This window comes from Mytilus trossulus, chromosome 6, assembly GCF_036588685.1.
Source record: "Mytilus trossulus isolate FHL-02 chromosome 6, PNRI_Mtr1.1.1.hap1, whole genome shotgun sequence".
Taxonomy (NCBI): Eukaryota; Metazoa; Mollusca; class Bivalvia; order Mytilida; family Mytilidae; genus Mytilus; species Mytilus trossulus.
The window spans coordinates 89695331-89720619 of NC_086378.1; the positions used below are offsets into that span (position 1 = coordinate 89695331).

At 32.8% G+C, this 25289-nt stretch overlaps 1 protein-coding gene across 1 annotated transcript; it reads right to left on the reverse strand.

Annotated features, from left to right (window-relative positions):
• Positions 1 to 2315: 2315 nt before the first annotated feature.
• Positions 2316 to 25289, reverse strand: LOC134722193 (adhesive plaque matrix protein-like). Its single transcript, XM_063585776.1, has 6 exons — positions 25184 to 25289; positions 22054 to 23706; positions 6640 to 7365; positions 5220 to 5343; positions 3438 to 3573; positions 2316 to 2678 (listed from the first exon to the last, which is right to left on the reverse strand). Exons 1-6 carry the CDS (start codon positions 25263 to 25265, stop codon positions 2439 to 2441), a joined length of 2961 nt encoding a protein of 986 aa, XP_063441846.1. The 5' UTR covers positions 25266 to 25289; the 3' UTR covers positions 2316 to 2438.

Sequence of the window (25289 nt, forward strand, 5' to 3'; positions counted from 1 at the left end):
TAGAAAACTGTCTTTATAAAGGGTCCCATCAATGATTTATATAGAAGTTATAGGTCTTATGAAATGGATCTCAAAAAGACATGCATAATATAGATATAAACATTTGTTTTTGTTTTATGATTTCTTGACAAAAAAATAGCAGAAGGAAATTCAACACACAATTTAGAATAAAAATGTTTTAGTTGTGAATAAGTTTTTGAATAAAGTTGGGAACACATTCTTGGACACAAACGAAAGCCCTCTTTTCAACCACACGCACAAGGTGAATTGAAGGATCCAAAGGAGACACGTTGTCACATTCTTACATGTATCTTACATGTACCATACAAAATTAATCCTTGATTCTTCAAAGTTTAGTTTACCGATATTAAAAAAAAACAGCAATAGAAATTCATAAACAGTGCAGAATGTGTCTATAAATATTTCAGTCTAAATTTATACTGTTGAGATAGTGTCAAGACATACTCAGACAATATCAAGAATGTCAAGAATATGTCAAGACTGATCGAGACAAATTTAAGACAGCCAATAATTGATCAAGAATAAACAAGACTCTTATCCGATGGTACAGGAAGTGTCGATAAATTTTAAGACAATCTTGTCAAACACTTGTTTATGAAAACAAATGAAGAACCTTATTAGACAAATTCATACCATGTTAAGAATTTTTAAAGATAATGCAAACTCAGACAAAAAATGGTATTTTCAGACTTTTAGACTTTTGCAGTGCGGGGGATTTAATGAGTTATTATTATATTATTGTTATTATTATACAATATTTATATAGCGCATTATATAATTTGAAAAATTACCCTAAGCGCTTAACATGAGTAAACAAAAAATAAGATACATAAGGTAAAAGCAAAATATACAATCACATAAATACAATTTCTGAGCAGTGGCGTGTAAAATGAAAACATTGATTGTCGGTTAAATAGAATAATATAAAAGAATGTACAACCCACACAAAAAATATCAAAAATTTAAAATTAATCAAAATTTAAGAAAAGTAAAAAGTTTCAAAAAAATAAAAATGAGTTAAGAAAAATTTAAAATTTCCTCTGTATAAATTTAAAATAATGATTACCACAGTGACTCAAGTATTAAAAATTATTAAGTAAAAGTTCACAGTACAATCAACTGGTAAAACAATTTGTTTATAAATTTCAAAATTTACAAAAAATCAATGAAAGCACTTCGGAAAAAATATGTCTTAAGATCCTTTTTAAAAACGTCAAGAGATTGTTCATTTCGTAAGGATGAAGGTAAGCTGTTCCAAAGAGTTGGTGCGGCAATATCGAACCATAGCTAGTTATGTAACTCGTATTGTATGAAATTACGGAGACGGATACAGAGATAACCGACGACGAGGACGGACGAAGAGAGAACAGAAGAAGAGTGTGTGTGTGCGGACGAAACTACATCGTGTGATAGACAAGTTGCAGACAAATTACCTAGAGATGTTTTGAGTTATATTCAGTTTAGTTAGTGTTTCTACTTATTCCTCGCACAAAGGACTTTACAACAACAGCAGTTATTTGGTGATTAAGCTTTGATATACATCAATATGTTCCTTAGCCTTTAGTTGCGGGGGAAACAAACACCGACAACCACTTAATGACAGGCTCTTGACTGGGGACAGGCATACATAGACAGTTATGTAACGGCACATTTTAAAAACACACCATTACCAATCAGCTCCAAAATTATCAACCCTTCAGATCGAAAAAAGACACAAAAACATCTGACTATAACAAAAACAAGACGTATATAGGATAATCCAGAATGTTGGCGGGTCTTATTTGATACACATTACATAATCAATAAAAATGACGTCACAACACTAGATAAGTGTATGATTGATAGAAACAATTATATATACCCTCAGTTGCAGTAATTAAGCAGAATATTTAAATACCTCATGAATGAAGTACTTTCATTCAACAATTAATTGAAATGCAGATTGACATTGATTATATAAGCCTTATGATGTTGGATTCATTTGAATTGAAAATATCTTTAGCTATCAGATCAATCTGGTTATTCCTGTATATCCCTTTATCGTCAAATAGATGCTTTAAATTTTCGTATTCGAGTATTCATACATTCTTTCATTTTTCTTTTAAATTCTCAATATGAAGGTTAATCTAGGACGACACTCTTCGGACTTTATAACGTGTGTACTTCTTGTAGATATACGCATACTCTGTATGGATTTTAGTTGATTTTCATAGGCTTTTTATTCTGTTTATTGTAAATGGATTGATGTGATTAACTATACATTCTTTAATTACACAGAAGACAGAGATATGATATCAAATATTTAATTTAATTGCACATCATATTCTGATTTGAGACGTTTTCCACTGCACATGAAAAGTAATCAGTATATTTTATCAAGATTTATGGAAACGAAACATTATAATGAGTTATCTTTATTATGTCTCGTCGATGAAAATTAACTTGTGTTTCATGTCTGTTGTCTCGTAGTTTTCAATATTTCTTTTAACCTTCAGTTTGTCTGCAGGTAAATAGGTTGTTGCTTTTGGCAGTTTTTTCCTCAAGCGAAAATATTGCACAATAAGAGCAGTTCCTGCTATCAACATAACTGATGCCAATATTGATAGTGCGATGATAATGATGGGTTCTGCAAACCAATCTAATGTTGTTGGTGCTAACTATCAACATAAAAATAAAAGCATATTAACAAGCATATAATACATACAAGCAATTGTTCATGATAATATTTAAGTATAAGTTGGTTATTGGGGAGTGAATGCATGAATCTACATATATCTGACAGCTGATTATGTTACATTCGTTCCTTATATTCTTTATAGTGACTAGGTTAATGTCATGATGGATTGTTTTGTTTGTCTCAAACGGTCAATAACCAAGAATATATCATTATAATTTTCATTTTTTTTTATTCGTGTAAGATATGTAAGAATGTCATTTGCTCTCAAATTTTTGAGTTGATGAAGGTAAATCGAGGACTTCGGACGCACGATATGTATTTATATATGTTCCATATATCGTGCGTTCGAAGCCCTCTATGTTGAATATATATAGATATATAGATATTAATCCCGGTCATTACCACCAGGTTGGATCAACTTCACAGTATGTTTTGTAATAGTGTACTGGTATAAAAATCGCACCGAACATTTCCAAGTATCTATAAACCACCTTAAGTTAAAATAGTATCTAAATTTGATATTCCAAAATGACTTTAAAGCGATAAGTTATATCAAGATAAAAAGATGTAATGTGATTGCCGATGCCGCAACACTAAAACTATGAGAAGGTGCAAAATTTAGCAGAAAATATTTTTCCCCGCAGTTCGAATGGTATTTTAAACTCTTTGATTGTACATGAACCCCTTTTGTGATTCAAAGGGGTCATAACATTAGAACAGACGTAAACAATATTCGAACCTTTGTTATACGATTGCTTGGTGTGGGGAATATATCTGGTAAAGCAAAAGAACAGTCGGGTATTTGACAACACAGTGGATCTTTGGGATCAGGTACCATAGAGCAACCTTTGGGTACACCATCATTCTTTGGACATCTGAAATAAAATTGAATCTTTAGCATCAAGTACCATAAAGCAACATATTGGTACACCATCATTCTTCGAACTCCTGACACGAAATTAAAAACGTCGACATTTATTGGTAATTCATTCTTTTAACATCTGAAATAAAATGAACATTTAATTGTAAATCATTACTGTTGTGCTAATGTTGTATATAGATAGAAAGAGGAAAATTGTAATACCACAACAAAACATGAAAGAAAAACAAGCCGTTTACTAGTGCGAACTAAAATTTAGAAAAAAGCCTAGAATGCACTATTCGTATTGTTCAGTGTTAGTTTACTATGTTCTGATTTGTGTACTATTGTTTTTTTGTTTGTCTTTTTTCTTTTAACCATGGCGTTGATAGTTTATATTCGACTTATTGAGTTGATTGTCCCTCTTTCTTGATTTGTAATTCATATCAAATAGAAGATCAGTAAAGGAGTAGGTTCATTAAGACCCCTTTTTGGTCCCAAAATATAACAGTTTTACAAAATTGTTGAAATGTAAACTATAAGTTATTTATTGGACAGTAGAATGCTTCTGCTACATAGATATAGGCTGTTACAATGCACAACCATCGGGTACTATTACCATTAAGTCATGCTAAATTACTGAAAACGTCCCAATTCTAGCATTTTATTTAAATTTTAGACGGTCTACGTGTAAAATGAAAGTTGCCGCCTTCGTGTTCATCCTTAATATTTAAATGTAAGTTGTATTTGATGATAATACATACCATATATAAAGGTTGAGGATGAACACGGATGCGGCCACTTTCATTTTTGACAAAAACCATCGAAAAAATGAAATTTGTCGGTACATTTGTTAGATTTTTCATATTTGAGATGGAATCGGGTCGTTTTTAATGACTAAATCAGTTAAAAGCTTTCACATGACTTATTGAATCAAATTAAATAGACACTTAAGTGTGTAAAAAGTTGTCAAAATCTTTTGTCAGATGAACCTAAAATTTAAGGCCAAAATCGGTCCTTACCGGACCTACTCCTTTTTATTTTGATAAACTATATGATACTAAATAAAACAGTTTACAATTTGTCGATACGTTCAGTCGGATGATTTGTTTAATATATATAGTTTCATTATGGACATCTATCAAAACTTGTTTAAGAATCTCATTAAATCTTACAAAGTTGGTTTCAAAATTGATTAGCTTAGAGTTTCTGCTGCATGTTGAAGACCTCAAAGTGGCTTTGAGATGAAGGACACCATTGGAAGCGCAACTCTATTCTTTTTATTTGTACCTGGTGATTTTGTAAAATGAATTGATAAATATTACCGTTGAACAGAATGCTGCAGATTTTTTAACAGAATTTTCACATTTCGGTGATGAAAAATAAAAATCTAAAAAATATTTTTTACTTTGAAATAGGATACATGAACAATGTCGTTTGTTTTTTTGTAGCACTTTAGTGTTTCTGTTCTTTCGTTGTTTTTGTCATATAGTGGATGTGTGCCCCTCGGTTTAGGTTTGTAACCAGGATTTGTTTTCTCTGATGTATGACTTTTGAACAGCGGTATACTACTGTTGCCTTAAAATATGATTTATAAAAAAATAAGGAAATAAATCTTTCAAACCTCTAAGTCATAATACTTATCAAAGGTACCAGGATTACCTGGGTTGACATTTGTAAGATCCCGTAGACGCATCTTCACAAACACAGATAGAGCTACACGAGTCATACCATTGCTGACCTTGTTTGTAGGACACACTCGCGAAGATACATACACCCTTAAAACCTTTAAAACATAATTTATCATTTTATATATCATAAAACGTTGACATTTTCTAAGATAAAAATATACATATTTTAGTTTTATTTCCATATAATTAATCGGTCATTAAGTGGATGTTTTGTTGACGTTTTCATTGTTGAAATAAAAGATATGTGAAATTAGCTTTTTTACATACCTGATTTATAATAAACAGCAATATTTTTTTTTATCAGAACTCTTTCAGTTATGTATCTGCTCTGTATTTACCTGCCTATTTAATAACTGGTATCATAATTCAATGCGATAATGTGTTTCTTCTTTTATTTCTGTCGATTTTTATAATCAGCAACAATATTACTGAGAAACAACAAGAAACTAAGAACCTGTGCTCTTCTCCAATTTCCATTTTCATAAAAAAAACGCATTTTTATTCTAAGTTCAAATGATATCGAAGTTTAACTCTTATTCCAGAATTTTACAAAGATGTTGAAATGGATGCAATGGGTCTGCAGTAAGATCATTAGGTATGTTAGATGCACGTGAATATCCATAAATAGTCTGTTTTAATGTCAGAAAAGCACATACTTGCATCACATTATCGATATTTATATAATTCTGTAAACAATAGAGCTTTTTCGCTGCTAGTATCCTATTTTGAAAGTTATTGCCTGGTATAAATTGAAATATGAGATCAACCGAAATAAAAAGAAAAATTACACACGAAGACTATGGTATGTTATAATGATATATATATATGTATGGACCTTTTAACTTTGGATTACCATACTTATTATTTTCAGCTATTCCCGTCAAGTTTGGTGAAGAACCATATCAGGTAGCAGACATGATAATATGCATATTAATCTTTCAATTTGAGGCTAAATTCATTGACAGTTTGATAATTGTAAGTTTTACAAAGTAACCAGAAACCGAGTTCTGTTAAAGAATAATAATTTGTTTGAAAAGATACCAACAAAATCAGGTAAAAATTATTAAGATGCACATCTTCCTAAAGAACACTACATTCATAAGACTAGAACCAACTTGAATGGTTAGTAAAATGTTTTCTGCGATTAAACGATCATTGTTTGTACAAACAACTTACCCATATAACTGTTATTATTTATCACTCTATTATTGCTTGGTGTTCTTGTAAACTTTGCATTATTAAGAAATATCATAAATGTATTATTTTAGGTATCACGACTGAAATGGTATCATACATTTATCGCATCGAAAAACAATAAAATCAGTTCTTTAAAAAAAAAAAGAATTGTTTAAGGTAATATAACTGGGGAAAAAAATATATAAAATATATACCTCCATGTACTCCTGGGCCAGTGATGATAGCAGGTTTGGTGGTAGATTTTACATTAGTCTTTTTGGTTGGTGCATTGGCTGGTTCCGGCGTTGACCTATAATCTGATGGAAAGCGAGCTCCGTAATATGTCGGTTTCTTCTTAGGTGGTGGATAAGTGTACTCTACTTGTGGGGTATAATTTGGAGCTGATGTTGGCAACAAATCTGGGGGGAATGGTTTATATGTTTGCATTGATGGTTCTTTTCCTGGAGGAGTGGAGGTTACGACTACTAGGTACGAAGTTGGTACCTTTTCTTTTGGATAAAGGTTCCATATTCCTGGAGTCGCATATGGACGAAATGATGGCACCAAATCAGGTTGGGAATATGTGTAACCAACTGCAGATGTTAGGGTTACTGGATACGGTGTTGGTACTTTTTCTATTGGATACCCGTCCCAAAATTCTCCTGGAGTCGCATATGGACGAAATGTTGGCAACAAGGCTGGAGGGAAGGTTAGATACTCAGTTAGCACTTTTCCTTTTCGAGTAATGTGCTCTTGTTTAGGAGTAAAATTTAGAACTGAATCTACTGTTGGCGGTCGACCTAATTCTGTATACAGCGATGTTACTGTCCCGGGTTTTAAAGTCATACGTGTATATGGACCTAGCGGTTTAAAAAAAGCCGTAAAGGGAAGATCTGTTTCATATGACGGCAATATCAGGGAAGGTTCTGTTGACACTTTATCTGAAATATATTTATCTGACATTTAGGATACTTCTTTTGACTGATGTATCTATACCATAAAATATACTAGTATTTGACCTAATTCTTCACTCTTTTCTCTGCTGTGTAGTTCATAGCTGAAGAATGTACTGTGAGCATTTTACTTATATTAGGAAGATATTGTCTCCCTGACATTGCACCCCAATTTTTCCGTTTTTTTTATGCCTCAAACCTGACTCGGCTAACACACTAAAATAAAAAAAAAACATACTTTAATCCCGCTCCAAATGTTTGCACCTGTTCTAAGTCAGGAATCTGATGTACAGCGGTTGTCGTCTGTTTATGAAGTTCATAAGTGTTTCTCGTTTCTCGTTTTTATATAGATTAGACCGTTGGTTTTCACGTTTGAATGGTTTTACACTGGTGATTTTTGGGGCCCTTTATAGCTTGCTGTTCGGTGAGAGCCAAGGCTCCTTGTTGTAGACCATATCTTGACCTATAATGGTATACATTTATAAATTGTTACTGGGATGGAGAGTTGTATCATTGGCACTCATACCAAATCTTGCTATATCTATATGAAAACATAGATTTTGTTCTTTGTGAACATATTACCCTTGTATAAACTGTAAAATATACCATGAGGTAAATTCGTAGCCTCAGAAGTACGTTTCGTCTATATAAGAGTCACCAATTGCGCTTAAATAAAATGCAAAATGAAATTTAAAATCAATTTTGAAGTTTAAGAATATTGCAGCAGTAGATTACTGATGTCCAAATCAAGTATATCTATTATATAGAGACAAATCAAGGAAAAAAACAGAGGGAATCGCATAAACTCCTTAAATCCTGTATATCGATTATATAGAGACAAATCAAGGTAAAAACAGAGGGAATCGCATGAACACCTAAAATCATGTATATCTATTATATAGAGACAAATCAAGGTAACAACAGAGGGAATCACATGAACTTCTCAAATCATGTATATTGATCATGTAGAGACAAATCAAGGTAAAACAGAGGGAATAACACGAAGTCCTTAAATCATGTATATCTATTATGTAGAGACAAATCAAGGTAAAAAAACAGAGGAAAATGCATGAACTCCTAAAATCATGTATATGGATTATGTAGATACAAGTGACGGTGAAAACAGAGGGAATCACACGAACTTCTCAATTCATGAATATAGATTATATAGAGACAAATCAAGGTACAAAAACCCCAGAGAAAATCACATGAACTACTTAAATCATATATAGCTATTATGTAGTGACAAATCAAGGTAAAAAACAGAGGGAATTACATGAACTCCTTAAATCATGTATATCTATTATGTAGAGACAAATCAAGGTTAAAAAATCCAGAGAGAATCGCATGAACTCCTTAAATCATGTATATCGATTATGTAGAGACAAGTGAAGGTAAAAAACAGAGGGAATCACATGAACTCCTTAAATCATGTATATCGAATATGTAGATACAAGTGAAGGTAAAAAACAGAGGAATCGCATTAACTCCTTAAATCATGTATATCGATTATGTAGAGACAAATCAATGTAAAAAACCCCAGAGGGAATCGCATGAACTCCTTAAATCATGTATATCTATTATGAAGAGACAAATCAAGGTAAAAAAAATCCAGAGGGAATCACATGTACTCCTTAAATCATGTATATCTATTATGTAGAGACAAATCAATGTTAAAAAAAACCCCACAGAATCGCATGAATTCCTTAAATCATGTATATCGATTATGTAGAGACAAATCAAGGTAAAAAAACCCTGAGGGAATAACATAAACTCCTTAAATCATGTATATCGATTATGTTGAGACAAATCAGGGTAAAAAAACCCAGAGAGAATCGAATTAACTCCTTAAATCATGTATATCTATTATGAAGAGACAAATCAAGGTAAAAAACAGAAGGAATTGCTTGAACTTCTTAAAACATGTATATCGATCATGTACAGACAAATCAAGGTATAAAACCCAGAGAGAATCACATGATCTCTATTAATCATGTATATCGATTATGTAGAGACAAATCAAGGTAACAAACAGAGGGAATCGCATGAACTCCTTAAATCATGTATATCGATTATGTAGAGACAAATCAAGGTAAAAAAAACAGAGGGTCTCGCATGAACTCCTTAAATCATGTATATTGATTATGTAGAGACAATTGAAGGTAAAAAACACAGAGAATTGCATGAAATCCGAAAATCATGTATATCTATTATGTTGAGACAAATCAAAGTAAAAACAGAGGGAATCACATGAACTCCTAAAATCATGTATATCTAATATGTAGAGACAAATCAAGGTAAAAAACAGAGGGAATCACGTGAACTCCCTAAATCATGTATATCGATTATGTAGAGACAAATCAAGGTAAAAACAGAATGAATTGCATGAACTCATAAAATCATGTATATCAATTATGTAGAGATAAGTCAAGGTAAAAAACAGAGGGAATCACACGAACACCTAAAATCGTGTATATCAATTATGAAGAGACAAATCAAGGTCACAAAAGAGAGAATTGCACGAACTCCTTAAATCATGTATATCCGTTATGTAGAGTCAAATAAAGGTAAAAAACAGAAGGAATTGCATGAACTCCTTAAATCATGTATATTTCTTATGTATAGACAAATCAAGGTAAAAAACCAGAGGGAATCGCATGAACTCCTTAAATCATGTATATTGATTATGTAGAGACAAATCAAGGTAAAAAACAGAGGGAATTGCATGAACTCCTAAAATCATATATATCGATTATGTAGAGACAAATCAAGGTAAAAACAGAGGGAATCACATGAACTCCTAAAATCATGTATATCGATTATGTAGAGATAAATCAAGGTAAAAATAGTGGGAATTGCACGAACTCCTAAATTCATGTATATCTATTATGTGCAGATAAATCAAGGTAAAAACAGAGGTAATTGCATGAACTCCTAAAATCATGTATATCTATTATGTAGAGACAAATCAAGGTAAAAACAGAAGGAATCGCATGAACTAATAAAATCATGTATATCGATTATGTAGAGACAAATCAAGGTAAGAAAAACCCAGAGGGAATCACATGAACTCCTAAAATCATGCATATCAATAATGTAGAGACAAATCAAGGAAAAACAAAGGGAAACACATGGACTCCTTAAATCATGTATATCGATTATTTAGAGACAAATCAGGGTAAAAAAAACCAGAGGGAGTCACATGAACTCCTTAAATCATATATATCGATTATGTAGAGACAAATCAAGGTAAAAAAAACAGAGGGAATTGCATGAACTCCTAAAATCGTGTATATCTATTATATAGAGACAAGTCAAGCTAAAAAACAGAAGGAAATGCATGAACCTCTAAAATCATGTATATGGATTATGTAGAGACAAACCAGGGTAAAATACAGAGGGCATTGCATGAACTCCTAAAATCATATATATCGATTATGTAGAGACAAATCAAGGTAAAAAACAGAGGAAATAGCATGAACTTCTAAAACCATGTATATCTATTCTATAGAGACAAGTCAAGGTAAAAAACTGAGGGAAATGCATGAACTCCTAAAATCATATATATCGATTTTATAGAGACAAATCAAGGTAAAAAAAAGAGGGAATTGCATGAACTCCTTAAATCATGTATATATTGATTATGTTGAGACAAATCAGGGTAAAAAAACAGAAGAACAACATGAACTCCTTAAATCATATATATCTAATATATAGAGACAAATCAAGGTTAAAAACAGAGGGAAATGCATGAACTCCTAAAATCATATATATGGATTATATAGAGACTAGTCAAATTGAAAAACCCCAGAGGGAATCACGTGAACTCCTTTAAACATGTATATCGATTATGTAGAGACAAGTCAAGGTAAAACACAGAGGGAATTGCATGAAATCCTAAAATCATGTATATTGATTATGTAGAGACAAATCAAGGTAAAAAACAGAGGGCATTGCATGAACTCCTTAAATCATGTATATCGATTATGTGGAGACAAGTCAAGGTAAAACAGAAGGAATTGCATGAACACCTTACATCATGTATATCTATTATGTAGAGACAAGTCAAGGTAAATAAAACAAAGGAAATCACGTGAACTCCTTAGATAATGTATATCGATTATGTAGAGACAAATCAAAGTAAAAAAACAGAGGGAATCACATGAACTCCTTAAATCATGTATATCGGTTATGTAGAGACAAATCAAAGTAAAAAAAACAGAGGGAATTGAATGAACTCCTTAAATCATGTATATCTATTATGTAGAGACAAGTCAAGGTAAAAAAAAAAGGGAATTGCACGAACTCCTTAAATCATGTATATCGATTATGTAGAGACAAATCAAGGTAAAAAACAGAGGGAATCACGTGAACTCCTTAAATCATGTATATCGATTATGTAGAGACAAATCAAGGTAAAAAAAAACCGGGAATCACATGAACTCCTTAAATCATGTATATCGATTAAGTAGAGACAAATCAAGGTAAAAAACAGAGGGAATTGCATGAACTCCTTAAATCATGTATATCGATTACGTAGAGACAAATCAAGGTAAAAAACAGAGGGAATTGCATGAACTCCTTAAATCATGTATATCGATTACGTAGAGACAAATCAAGGTAAAAAACAGAGGGAATTGCATGAACTCCTAAAATCATGTATATCGATTACGTAGAGACAAATCAAGGTAAAAAACAGAGGGAATTGCATGAACTCCTTAAATCATGTATATCGATTAAGTAAAGACAAATCAAGGTAAAAAACAGAGGGAATTGCATGAACTCCTAAAATCATGTATATCGATTACGTAGAGACAAATCAAGGTAAAAAACAGAGGGAATTGCATGAACTCCTAAAATCATGTATATCGATTATGTAGAGACTAGTCAAATTGAAAAACCCCAGAGGGAATCACGTGAACTCCTTTAAACATGTATATCGATTATGTAGAGACAAGTCAAGGTAAAACACAGAGGGAATTGCATGAAATCCTAAAATCATGTATATTGATTATGTAGAGAGAAATCAAGGTAAAAAACAGAGGGCATTGCATGAACTCCTTAAATCATGTATATCGATTATGTGGAGACAAGTCAAGGTAAAACAGAAGGAATTGCATGAACACCTTACATCATGTATATCTATTATGTAGAGACAAGTCAAGGTAAATAAAACAAAGGAAATCACGTGAACTCCTTAGATAATGTATATCGATTATGTAGAGACAAATCAAAGTAAAAAAACAGAGGGAATCATATGAACTCCTTAAATCATGTATATCGGTTATGTAGAGACAAATCAAAGTAAAAAAAACAGAGGGAATTGAATGAACTCCTTAAATCATGTATATCTATTATGTAGAGACAAGTCAAGGTAAAAAAAAAGGGAATTGCACGAACTCCTTAAATCATGTATATCGATTATGTAGAGACAAATCAAGGTAAAAAACAGAGGGAATCACGTGAACTCCTTAAATCATGTATATCGATTATGTAGAGACAAATCAAGGTAAAAAAAAACCGGGAATCACATGAACTCCTTAAATCATGTATATCGATTAAGTAGAGACAAATCAAGGTAAAAAACAGAGGGAATTGCATGAACTCCTTAAATCATGTATATCGATTACGTAGAGACAAATCAAGGTAAAAAACAGAGGGAATTGCATGAACTCCTTAAATCATGTATATCGATTACGTAGAGACAAATCAAGGTAAAAAACAGAGGGAATTGCATGAACTCCTAAAATCATGTATATCGATTACGTAGAGACAAATCAAGGTAAAAAACAGAGGGAATTGCATGAACTCCTTAAATCATGTATATCGATTAAGTAAAGACAAATCAAGGTAAAAAACAGAGGGAATTGCATGAACTCCTAAAATCATGTATATCGATTACGTAGAGACAAATCAAGGTAAAAAACAGAGGGAATTGCATGAACTCCTAAAATCATGTATATCGATTATGTAGAGACTAGTCAAATTGAAAAACCCCAGAGGGAATCACGTGAACTCCTTTAAACATGTATATCGATTATGTAGAGACAAGTCAAGGTAAAACACAGAGGGAATTGCATGAAATCCTAAAATCATGTATATTGATTATGTAGAGAGAAATCAAGGTAAAAAACAGAGGGCATTGCATGAACTCCTTAAATCATGTATATCGATTATGTGGAGACAAGTCAAGGTAAAACAGAAGGAATTGCATGAACACCTTACATCATGTATATCTATTATGTAGAGACAAGTCAAGGTAAATAAAACAAAGGAAATCACGTGAACTCCTTAGATAATGTATATCGATTATGTAGAGACAAATCAAAGTAAAAAAACAGAGGGAATCATATGAACTCCTTAAATCATGTATATCGGTTATGTAGAGACAAATCAAAGTAAAAAAAACAGAGGGAATTGAATGAACTCCTTAAATCATGTATATCTATTATGTAGAGACAAGTCAAGGTAAAAAAAAAGGGAATTGCACGAACTCCTTAAATCATGTATATCGATTATGTAGAGACAAATCAAGGTAAAAAACAGAGGGAATCACGTGAACTCCTTAAATCATGTATATCGATTATGTAGAGACAAATCAAGGTAAAAAAAAACCGGGAATCACATGAACTCCTTAAATCATGTATATCGATTAAGTAGAGACAAATCAAGGTAAAAAACAGAGGGAATTGCATGAACTCCTTAAATCATGTATATCGATTACGTAGAGACAAATCAAGGTAAAAAACAGAGGGAATTGCATGAACTCCTTAAATCATGTATATCGATTACGTAGAGACAAATCAAGGTAAAAAACAGAGGGAATTGCATGAACTCCTAAAATCATGTATATCGATTACGTAGAGACAAATCAAGGTAAAAAACAGAGGGAATTGCATGAACTCCTTAAATCATGTATATCGATTAAGTAAAGACAAATCAAGGTAAAAAACAGAGGGAATTGCATGAACTCCTAAAATCATGTATATCGATTACGTAGAGACAAATCAAGGTAAAAAACAGAGGGAATTGCATGAACTCCTAAAATCATGTATATCGATTATGTAGAGACAAGTCAAGGTAAAAAACAGAGGGAATCGCATAAACTCCTTAAATCATATATATCTATTAATGTAGAGACAAATCAAGGTTAAAGTCAGAGGGAATTGCATGAACCCCTAAAATCATGTATATGGATTATGTAGAGACAAGTCAAGGTAAAACAGAAGGAATCACATGAACTCCTTAAAACATGTATATCGATTAAGTAGAGACAAATCAAGGTAAAAAACAGAGAGAATCACATGAACTCCTAAAATCATGTATATCGATTATGTAGAGACATATCAAGGTAAAAACCAGAGGGATTCGAATGAACTCCTTAAATCATGTATATCGATTATGTAGATACAAATCAAGGTAAAAAACAGAGGGAATCACATGAACTTCTTAAATCATGTATATCTATTATGTAGAGACAAATCAAGGTAAATTACAGAGGGATTCGCATGAACTCCCTAAAAGAGCAAGACAGAGCGCATTGACAGGGTAATCGTTTACTGCAATGCATGTTGTAAATTCCTTTCTGTACGCATGACAAGGTCGGACAATTTGTTATAAAACAAAATGCCGAACTCTAAGGAAGTCCCTTATCAAATGGCAAAATCAGCAACAGATCTAACGAATGGAAAACAACTGTCATTTTCCTTACATGGTACAATAATTACCTTATATAGAAAATTGTTGAATAAACCGGGTTTTATAGTTAACTAAACCTCTCACTTGTATGACAGTCGCAAAAAAAAAAATCCATTACATTGACAACAATGTGTGGGCAAAAAAAACCAAACAGACAATGTAGTTAAAAACGTCAAAAACTGGGGAACAGTAGTCAACATTGTAATTTAACCTTAATCACTATAAAGATAAAATAGAAACAATGTTTCAACAAAGAATCACAAAACGACATATAGACAAAGTAAATAGATAAAAATGAAAGACAAGCACTTAAAATTGACCATAGCACAATGGCGGGATGTATAAATACCGACCCACGTCATAAATATATAATAAAATTCGATAAACAGTCAAGGTCAACAATATGATTGTGCAAAATTGTCAGATGTTGTATGGATTATGCATGGAAAATACAATATTAATTGATAAAAAGAAAACTACGCCTTATGTGCATTTCGACAATCAATGTCTCTTCGGAGATTACGGAGGCCAATAAATAATTGAAAATACAATACCTAGCACATGTAAATTAAGGGTATGTAATACAAAGATTCCCATTGAAACAGGAAGATTGAGAAATGTACCACGAAATGAGAGAATTTGTCCACTTTGTAAAGTTGGTCTTGGGGATGTGTACCACTATATATGTATTATTTTAATTTTAATTTCTTGTGTACAATTTGGAAATTAGTATGGCGTTCATTATCACTGAACTAGTATATATTTGTTTAGGGGCCAGCTGAAGGACGCCTCCGGGTGCGGGAATTTCTCGCTACATTGAAGACCTGTTGGTGACCTTCTGCTGTTGTTTTTTTATTTGGTCGGGTTGTTGTCTCTTTGACACATTCCCCATTTCAATTCTCAATTTTATGTACCAATTATAAAGTTAAAGATTTAAGGGGGAAGTTCATACCTCCATATTATTTAAAATATCCAAAATGTTAAAAAAAGTACTGGGCATGCTTAAATATTGTAATAATAATGTGCTGTCTAAGCTGTCAATTTTTATTCAAAAGATAGAAAAGATGCTTGTCTGATTTGAAATTGCAATAAACAAAGATTTATCTCTGAAGATGTATAATTTAAAAATGTATACTGTATGTATTATGAAATATGTTCTGATTTATATTGTGTATAATATGCTCCTGCTACGCAGTCTTCTGCGGCTGACTTTTCTTTAATAAACTAATAAACAAACGTTGAATTCTGACACAAGTTTAAATCAAGACAACAAATCAAAGGTATACACGAGGGAGACACATTCTCGTCTTTCAAATGATTTCTGAATGTTTAGTAACTAATTTCAATAAAATAGTATTCGTAATTTCTTAAACTCATTATAGACACAAGGATTGAAATGTTGTGACGTTACGCGCGATGTTCGTACATGTAAGCGTAACATAACGTCGCGAATATTTCGTAACGTTCAAACCAAAACTTCGACTGAAACGTTGGTTTTAAGCATGTGCGACATTCTTGTAAGACTCCGCAAAATCGACGACGCGTTTTAACTACTTATCGAAAATTGATGTACTTTAGATTTTTGAAAAATTAAGAAAAACAACATTTTGAAAAATAATAAAATTCTACCATTATAAGAGCTCTGATAAGCAAACAATTGACGTAAATTTGAGTTGAGTTCGTTTTACCGTCAAAAAATGGCGGTGCGACAACCTTGTAAGCCTTTGAAAAATCTCTCATAAATTACCATATATCATTTTTCAGGATATTTGTTTTTAAATTAATAAAATTAAGCAAAATAACATGCATGTAGTAAATACAAATACTAACCTTTTTCTTTTTAGATAAATGTTTTTGATTCTCAAATCTGGAATACCAATTTATTTTCTCCCGTGGGACAGATTTGCCCTTGTAGGATGGAACACTTTTTTTCTATGACGTCATCAGAACGTCATAAAAAATGCATAAAAAATGAAGGAACCTCTGTGTTAAATAATGGAAAAAAACGTTTCTCAAAATATTAAATAGTTTAGAAGAAAATCACAGTTTAGTGGTTACAATAAATGAAATATGTTACGCGGGACAGCCTAAAAATAGCGGTTTTTCGCAACTGAAGCTTGTCGCATGCAGCATAAAACATAGTTTCAACAAATATTTTTCTTTTTTATTTAAAAAAACAACATTTTTGTTCAAAATGCCTACAATAGCAACGAATATGATATCACCAAATAAAATATTTTGGACTTGCATTATGTCAACTACACCGATTTTTCAATGAGGTACAAACATCGCGCGTAACGTCTGTACGTCTTTGTTTTTGTTGATTTGATTTTGTGATCTTTTGCAATTAATGAATTTTTAACATCGTTAAATCACACTTACCGAATTTTAAAAGAACATTTTATGAAGGTGATAATTAATATCAATTAATCTTACTTTTATGTGGCAACGAAAATAAACAAATACATATATATAATGCGGGGTTCACACATTGCCGTTTATTGCTCCCGTTTGAGATCAGACAGCGATACGACACGAAAAGTGAAAAAGTCGGATTAGTATCCTCAATTATCTGGAATGTCCTATTATTGTCTGAACGCAGTCGTTTTAGTTCGTAACAGATTCCTACTGGTCGGGAAGGGTCCGAATAGTTCGGCAAAGCACCCCGACAGTTAGGTGCGTCCCGTAACATTCGGGGAAAATCAGCCGATTTTGTCTAGTCGGATTACAATCGTACCTATGTCGTGACAGATTCTGCTGTATCGGATCGAATTCATAACAATGTTCTGTGTACTAAAAGTATTCGGGACGGTGTCCTGTGGAACTGGAATGATCTAGAGAAATTTTGCATTGCTGTTTTTCTGCCGATTGAGTCCAGATTGCATCCAGATCTTGTCGATTGCGAACCGTTTTTGACGAAACCGTTCCGAAACAGTCCCGTTATTAGTTTTAAATTCGTCAATGGTACCCACGTCAGAGTCCCGACAATTACAGAATACAATACGACTGAGACCAGACAAAGCCGTTTGCAATGCGATAGAGAGGACCGTGATAGGATTACGTTCCGACAGTACCTGATCATCCCGAGTATGCCGACAGTTTTCGAACGGATAACTTCCGTCAGCGTCGGTTCACTGCCTTGCCACTATCTGATCTCTGTCGGGTTACATTCGGTAGAATCGGGACGCAATCGTGACAGACTCGGTCGAATTTTACCTGGCGAAAGATACAAATCGGATTAGAAGCGGATTTAGAACGGGATTATCGGGATAAATTCGCTTGGAAACGGTTGAATATCGACGCTTCCTGAACAATATCTGATTGTTGTCGTGATTAATTTTTTTTTTTACAAATTTTTATTAAAGGTTGAATTTCCATCCACGATTCATAGGATCTTGATCAGACTTTTAATAAATTTTAATAGGGAATGGTCCTGTCAAGGACGGCAGTAAACATCGTGAATGTGTGACCCCAGCTTAAAGAGAATGTGCTGTTCATTTCTCTCATACATTCTTTGAAATATTTAATGTACACTAAATCGTCGTGAAAACTTTCTAAACAATGTAGATTATTCAACAGGTGTACGAACATTGATGCAACCCATATATATATATATACAGTCCATTTAGATTCTGAAGAGTACTCCTAGGTTTTTTTGTTAATCAAACATATCTTTTGATGTTGTTACTTATCATATACTTAGACTTAAGGTGGTACCCAACACCATCACTAAAATTAATTTGGCTCGTTTAATTTTCATAAAATTTTGACATCATGGCATTCCGGTGATACTCGGCAAATTCCGGAAAATACACCTCAATGTTACGTTTTCTGTGAAAAACATTACATAGTAGTGTACAAAACAATTATTTGGATACTAGAAAGTATTTTTTGTAAAATAATAATAATAAAAAACAAACCAAAAAACAAACAAATTATCAAATAAATGTATTTTTAACAGTTTCAAACATAGTTTAGAAAGTTACTTTAAAAAAAAGTTGTATATAGTTGAATTATTATTTCGTCGATTCGTCTATATTAAAATGTTTTTCTTCTTTGTTCAGGCATATGATAGAAAGATTTCATATCGAATATTCTAAATTTGGGGTCCAACGTCCGTGAACTTTCACTCTTTGAACTTTTATTTGGGAACCATGTAAAAGGATAAATACTAGTATATGAATCTATTATTTTTTTGCATTGCTGAAGTATATGATAAAAAGATTATAACATGTCACTTTTCATATCGCATGTATTATTAGCCCTCGGTCAGTGTCAGCCCTCGAGCCATGCGGCTCTTGGGCTGATATTGAACCTATATTCACATATATAATAATTGACCTACACATTTAGGTTTCAAGAATAGAGAATCCTGCATGTTTTTATTTTACAAATAATGGTAATGATTAATTTTGAATTAAAGAACGATTGAAATATTATGGCAGCGCGTCATCTCAACAATGGCTTCCAAAATCTTTAAAACAAACAAAATATGGAATTGAGAAAAACAGTGTTAATGGTACAATCTGCCTTTGTTCGTGATCAAAATGAGATGAGATATATACGCCAACGATACTACAACTTACGATGGGGCAAGGGGTTTAACTGATATGCTGCTATAGAGCAATTTAATTATTTGCTATCTGTTTTTCTGAAAATGTATTTGCTTTTAGCTGTTATTGTCTTTTTTCTTGTTAGCTGTTATTGGACATATAGTTTTTTTTTGTATTTTACTGTTATTTTGAGAAACAGTTATTGAAAATTGGAATGCCAGCATATTTACGGCCAATCATTGGTAGAAATTAAAGATCATCGAACATTCGGGTTTTGTCACTAGTAATATGGTGGTCCAGAAATCGGAGAAGGATTCCATTAACATTCACACACCACAGATGACCGTATAAACATATAATTGCATATCAGTCGGGTCCAGGACCATTCCAGTTTATCTCATTATTATCCTTTTAAATAAATTTAATTTTCTATGAACATGTATTTAGAATTATCTTAATTTTTACATATGGGTATAATGTTCATTGTATCCCTGTACGTACACTATTACCTATTTCAAACAATTCTCAATATAACAAAAAGGAAAACATGTGGCCAGGGATACCTGATGTGGATCGCAATGGAAGCCTATGTCTATACCACCAGTTAACCAAAACACCTTTTATATAACAAGGAACACAGACTGAGCTCTGTGATTTTTATCTAATATTACACACTATAATATTAACATGCATGACAGACACACAATATTACACATGACACAACATAGAAAACTAAAGAATAAGCAACACGAACCCCACAAAAACTAGCAGTGATGTCAAAGATTCAAGAGATTTACAAGTATAACTGTTATTCACTTGTTGCATTTCATCTGGACATGTGTGTAGTATTTAATTGTATTTTGTACATAAGAATATGCCTGTATCAAGTCTGGAATTTGACGGTTGTCATCCATTCGTTTGATGTGTTTAAGCTTTTGATTTTGTCATTTGATTAGGGACCTTCCGTTTGAATTTTAATCAGAGTTCGGTATTACTGTGATTTTACTTTTATTTTTCTTAATTTCTTTGATACTTTTATTATTCTTCTTTTTTTTTTTTTTTATTATTTGCGTTATTTTCAAATTATAATTCTTTACTCCTCTTTCTTTGTTATGTAGTTACCTATTTATTCTTGTTCCATATCATTGTAACATGTGTATGCTATTTTATATAATAGTTTGTTGAAGTTGGTATTTCGAGGAAACGGAGTAATATAAACTATGAATAACTTGTTTTCGTGTCCTAATTCATTTTAAATCCTATGAATAAAAATTATTCTTAAAATATCATTTACAAATTGTTTTTATCAGTACTAACATTTGTTTCGAAACATTATAACAAAACAAAATTCATATTGCTATGTATTGTATACAGTATCATTATTCTACAGTTTGTCGATACCATTTACTAATATTTTTCAGACTGTTTGGACTTCTTTACACTAAATCCGTTTGATGTGTACTGATTGATACTTAAGTCTGAGAGAACATGATTAGATTATAGCTTTTGAACTATCTTTTAAGCATGCATAACATATGTTTGTGTCTTTTGCTTTTCTTTCAGTAGTCTAGCTTTGAAAATCCTTTTACATCACCACCTGACTAGGGTGTTTACAGTTTTGATGAATAAAACAAATATGAAATAATTGACTATTTTAAAATATTGTAAATATACTATAATATTATATGAATATCAACGTTAAAACGAAAATTTGAAAAGTACAATCACACACGCATGCACACAAGTTCACACTCTCTTGGTATTGCATTTACATAACATACAAAAACTAGTTTATTTCAAAGAAAAATGTTATTTTGATTAAGATCTGCTTTTTATAAACTGAAGATATTATTTTTCTTTGTATATTGATTTTATGTTAGTTGTTACATGTTTTTAGAGCGTCGTACCGATCTTTTAAGTTAATCTAATTGCGACTAATTTTTACAGTTTGTTCTTGTGGTGTTCTTATGCCACTGTTCACGATTAGCGGAAGGGTCCAGCACTCACAAAATTGTTTAATCCGGCTTATTCTCTATGTGTCTGTTTCAAGTCAGGAGCATGTAGTTCAGTGGTATCGTCGGTTCATATCTACCGTATTTGTTTTTCGTAAATTGTTTTTTTTTAATTAGGCCGTTAGTTTTCTCGTTAAAATTGTTTTATATTTTCATGTTGGGACCTTTTATAGTCGACTATACGGTATGAAACTTTTCCATTGTTGAAGGCTGTACTGTGACCCATAATTGTTTTTGTTCCACTTACATTGTTCCTTTTGAAATAAAATAAATCAAAACTATAATTAAATCATCTTTTGAGATTACAGAACTAGAACAATATCATAGTAGTATCTCATTGAAAAACTATGAAATAATACCTATAAAACATACTTAGGGTAATATAAGTAGATAATCTATTCTAAAATACATACATCCGTGTACCCCAAAACTTTGGTGAGTGCTGATACCAGGTATGGCTGTAGTTATCATTAAATAAGGCTTCTTGGTTGGAGCATTCGTTGATCCAGGTGTTGGTCCCAATCCTAATGGGAAGGGAAGGTACGGTCTCAATGTTGGTGCTTTACCAGGTGCAAACGTTTGGCCTGGATACAGTGTGGGAACTCTGCCTGGTGGATATGTATAGCCTGGTCCAGGTGTTCGGTATGGTGACATTGTTGGTTCTAGTCCTTTAGGGAATGGTTGGTATGGATGAAGAGTTGGTATTTCTCCTGGAAAACTGGTTGGTGGTACTTTCCCGGGAGGATATGTGTAGCCTGGTCCTGGAGTCAAATATGGACCTAATGTTGGCAGTAGATCAGGTGGGAATGGTTTATATGGTGACAATGTTGGAGCCAGACCTGGTGGATATGTTTGGCCTGGATACTGAGTTGGTACTTTCCTGGGAGGATATGTGTAGCCTGGTCCTGGAGTCAAATATGGACCTATTGTTGGCAGTAGATCAGGATCAGGTGGGAATGGTTTATATGGTGACAATGTTGGAGCCAGACCTGGTGGATATGTTTGGCCTGGATACTGAGTTGGTACTTTCCCAGGAAGATATGTGTAGCCTGGTCCTGGAGTCAAATATGGACCTATTGTTGGCAGTAGATCAGGTGGGAATGGTTTATATGGTGACAATGTTGGAGCCAGACCTGGTGGATATGTTTGGCCTGGATACTGAGTTGGTACTTTCCCAGGAGGATATGTGTAGCCTGGTCCTGGAGTTGGAAAGAAAAACCAATCAAGCGGCCAGTAATTTGATGGATATTGTTTGTATGGAGGCACAGTTGGAGCCTGTCCTGGTGGATATGTCTGACCTGGATACTGTGTTGGTACTTTTCCAGGAAAATACGTTACTCCTGGTCCAGGTGTACTGTACCATAAAGCTGTTGGAAAATATCCTGGTGGGAATGGTTTGTATGGTGACAGCGTAGGAAACTGTCCTGGATACTGTGTTGGTATTGGTAGAATCTGTCCTGGATACAGTGTTGGGGGGACCTTTCCTGGTGGTATTGTATAACCTGGTCCTGGTGTCAGATAAGGAAATATAGCAGGCCAGAACAATGGTGGGAAAGGTTTGTATGGTGATAAAGTTGGCTCCTTTCCAGGTTGGTAGGTTTGTCCTGGATACTGAGTTGGGACCTTTCCCGGAGGATATGTGTAGCCTGGTCCTGGGGTCAAATATGGACCTAATGTTGGCAGTAGATCAGGTGGGAATGGTTTATATGGTGACAAAGTTGGAGCCAGACCTGGTGGATATGTCTGACCTGGATATTGTGTTGGTACTTTCCCTGGTGGATATGTGTATCCTGGTCCTGGTGTCATGTACGGTGATAGACCTGGAGAAAATGTCTGACCTGGATATTGTGTTAGTCGGTTCCTGCCAGGAGGATATGTGTAGCCTGGTCCTGGAGTCAAATATGGACCTAATGTTGGCAGTAGATCAGGGGGGAATGGTTTATATGGTGACAATCTTCGTTCCCTTCCAGATTGGGATGTCTGCCCATGATTTTGTGTTTGTAATTTTCCCAGTAGAAATTTGTAATCTGGTCCGGTTGTCGGATATGGTGATATGGTGGATATATCTGTTGGGAAAAGGTTGAATGTTGACATATTTGTATAACGGCATAGAAACACACATTAAAAACTATGTAATGATTCCTTTAGAATAAATCACCAACTATTCTAGGTAACAAAATTTGAGAATGTGTGATGTATAGTTGATATCAAATAAGGCTTCGAGGTAAGATCATTGTTTGGCATTATATTCTTCTTGATGAAAATGCTGTTTCTTCCAGATAGCAATGTCTGTACTGGATATTGTGACAGATACATAATGTTGTTGTTTTTGTTAGATGGATAAAACCGTTGTTTTCCTGTTTGAATTGTTTTACGCTAGTAAATTTTAGGAGCCTTATTTTCAATTATCTAGTGAAATCAAAAAGCCTTCCGAATTTAAGTTGTTCAGCATGTTTCAATTTTACATGAATGCTATTTAAAATATTTTACTCTTTGACCTGGTGTGATCTTTTAATGAGTTCACGCCTAGCAGGGTCTAAGGTTTTACTTTATACTTTTACAACTAATCAGATAACAATTCTATTCTTTTCTTTTATGTTCTATCAATTCTAATTTACCAGCTTTATCTGGCACTTATATACAAATAGATTTATTTCTAAGTAAGGTAAAACAATTTCAGTGTTACCATGAAAGCTAGGTAATTTTCTCATCCCGGGAATAGATTACCTAAGCCGTATTTGGCACAACTTTTGGGAATTTTGGGTCCTCAATGCTCTTTAACTTTGTTCTTGTTTGGCTTTATAACTATTTTGATCTGAGTGTCACTGATGAGTCTTATGTAGACGAAACGCGCGTCTGATGGACTAAATTACAATCCTGGTATTTTTAATAACTTATCATATAGGAATTTAGAGAAATCAATTTAATAAACAACAACAACAAAAACACATATTAACTACAAATCACCTTAAAAGATATTATTTCCCCCAGTTTAGTTAAAGAACATTTTTTTTAAACTGAACTCTAAAGCTTCAAAATTAATATAATTGCATTATTATATAAGATAATTAAATTTCAATATCTCTATTTGATCAATATGAGAATCATGTAAGGATCTAAAAATCTTTAATTTTATTTCGGCGATGAATAAATAAACCAAACTTTATAACTAATCAGTTACAGAAATAAAAATATAATTCAACAGTCTGTCTTTAAATGAAAGCACGTCTATTCACAAAAAGTATTCGCTTTTCAATTGGTATGTTAATATTGAAATAAATGATATTCGATTATAAATGTCAGTCATACATTATATTGTACAGACGTCACTTAGTGGTTCCGTATCCCAGTGAGGCCTCTTTTACTGAATGTTATATATATATTAGAAAAAGATAAGTTTTCTAGTATATGGATGTTACTTTAAGATGATAGAATATTGTCTTTTTGACGTACACACCAACATCTTTTTATATTAATCAACAATTTGTCAGAAAACACCAAAATTATTTTAATATATCAGGAATATAATGTTTCAAATCTTACCTCTAGAATTTTGGTATTTTGACGCAATTTGCCCCGCAACGGTAGATATTTGAATAAGGATGACAACGAATTTGCAAACCATCCTTCAAGTATCAATAAAATTACT

What these genes read in the sequence shown, in the direction of transcription:
- LOC134722193 (XM_063585776.1), bottom strand. Translation starts at nt 25,265, where the DNA reads ATGGTTTGCAAATTCGTTGTCATCCTTATTCAAATATCTACCGTTGCG. An exon ending in AAGTTTTGGGGTACACGGAT is followed by an intron (nt 7,366 to 22,053) that starts GTATGTATTTTA and finishes AATATATTTCAG; the next exon opens with ATAAAGTGTCAACAGAACCT. An exon ending in TCTTACAAATGTCAACCCAG is followed by an intron (nt 3,574 to 5,219) that starts GTAATCCTGGTA and finishes ATTTTATTTCAG; the next exon opens with ATGTCCAAAGAATGATGGTG.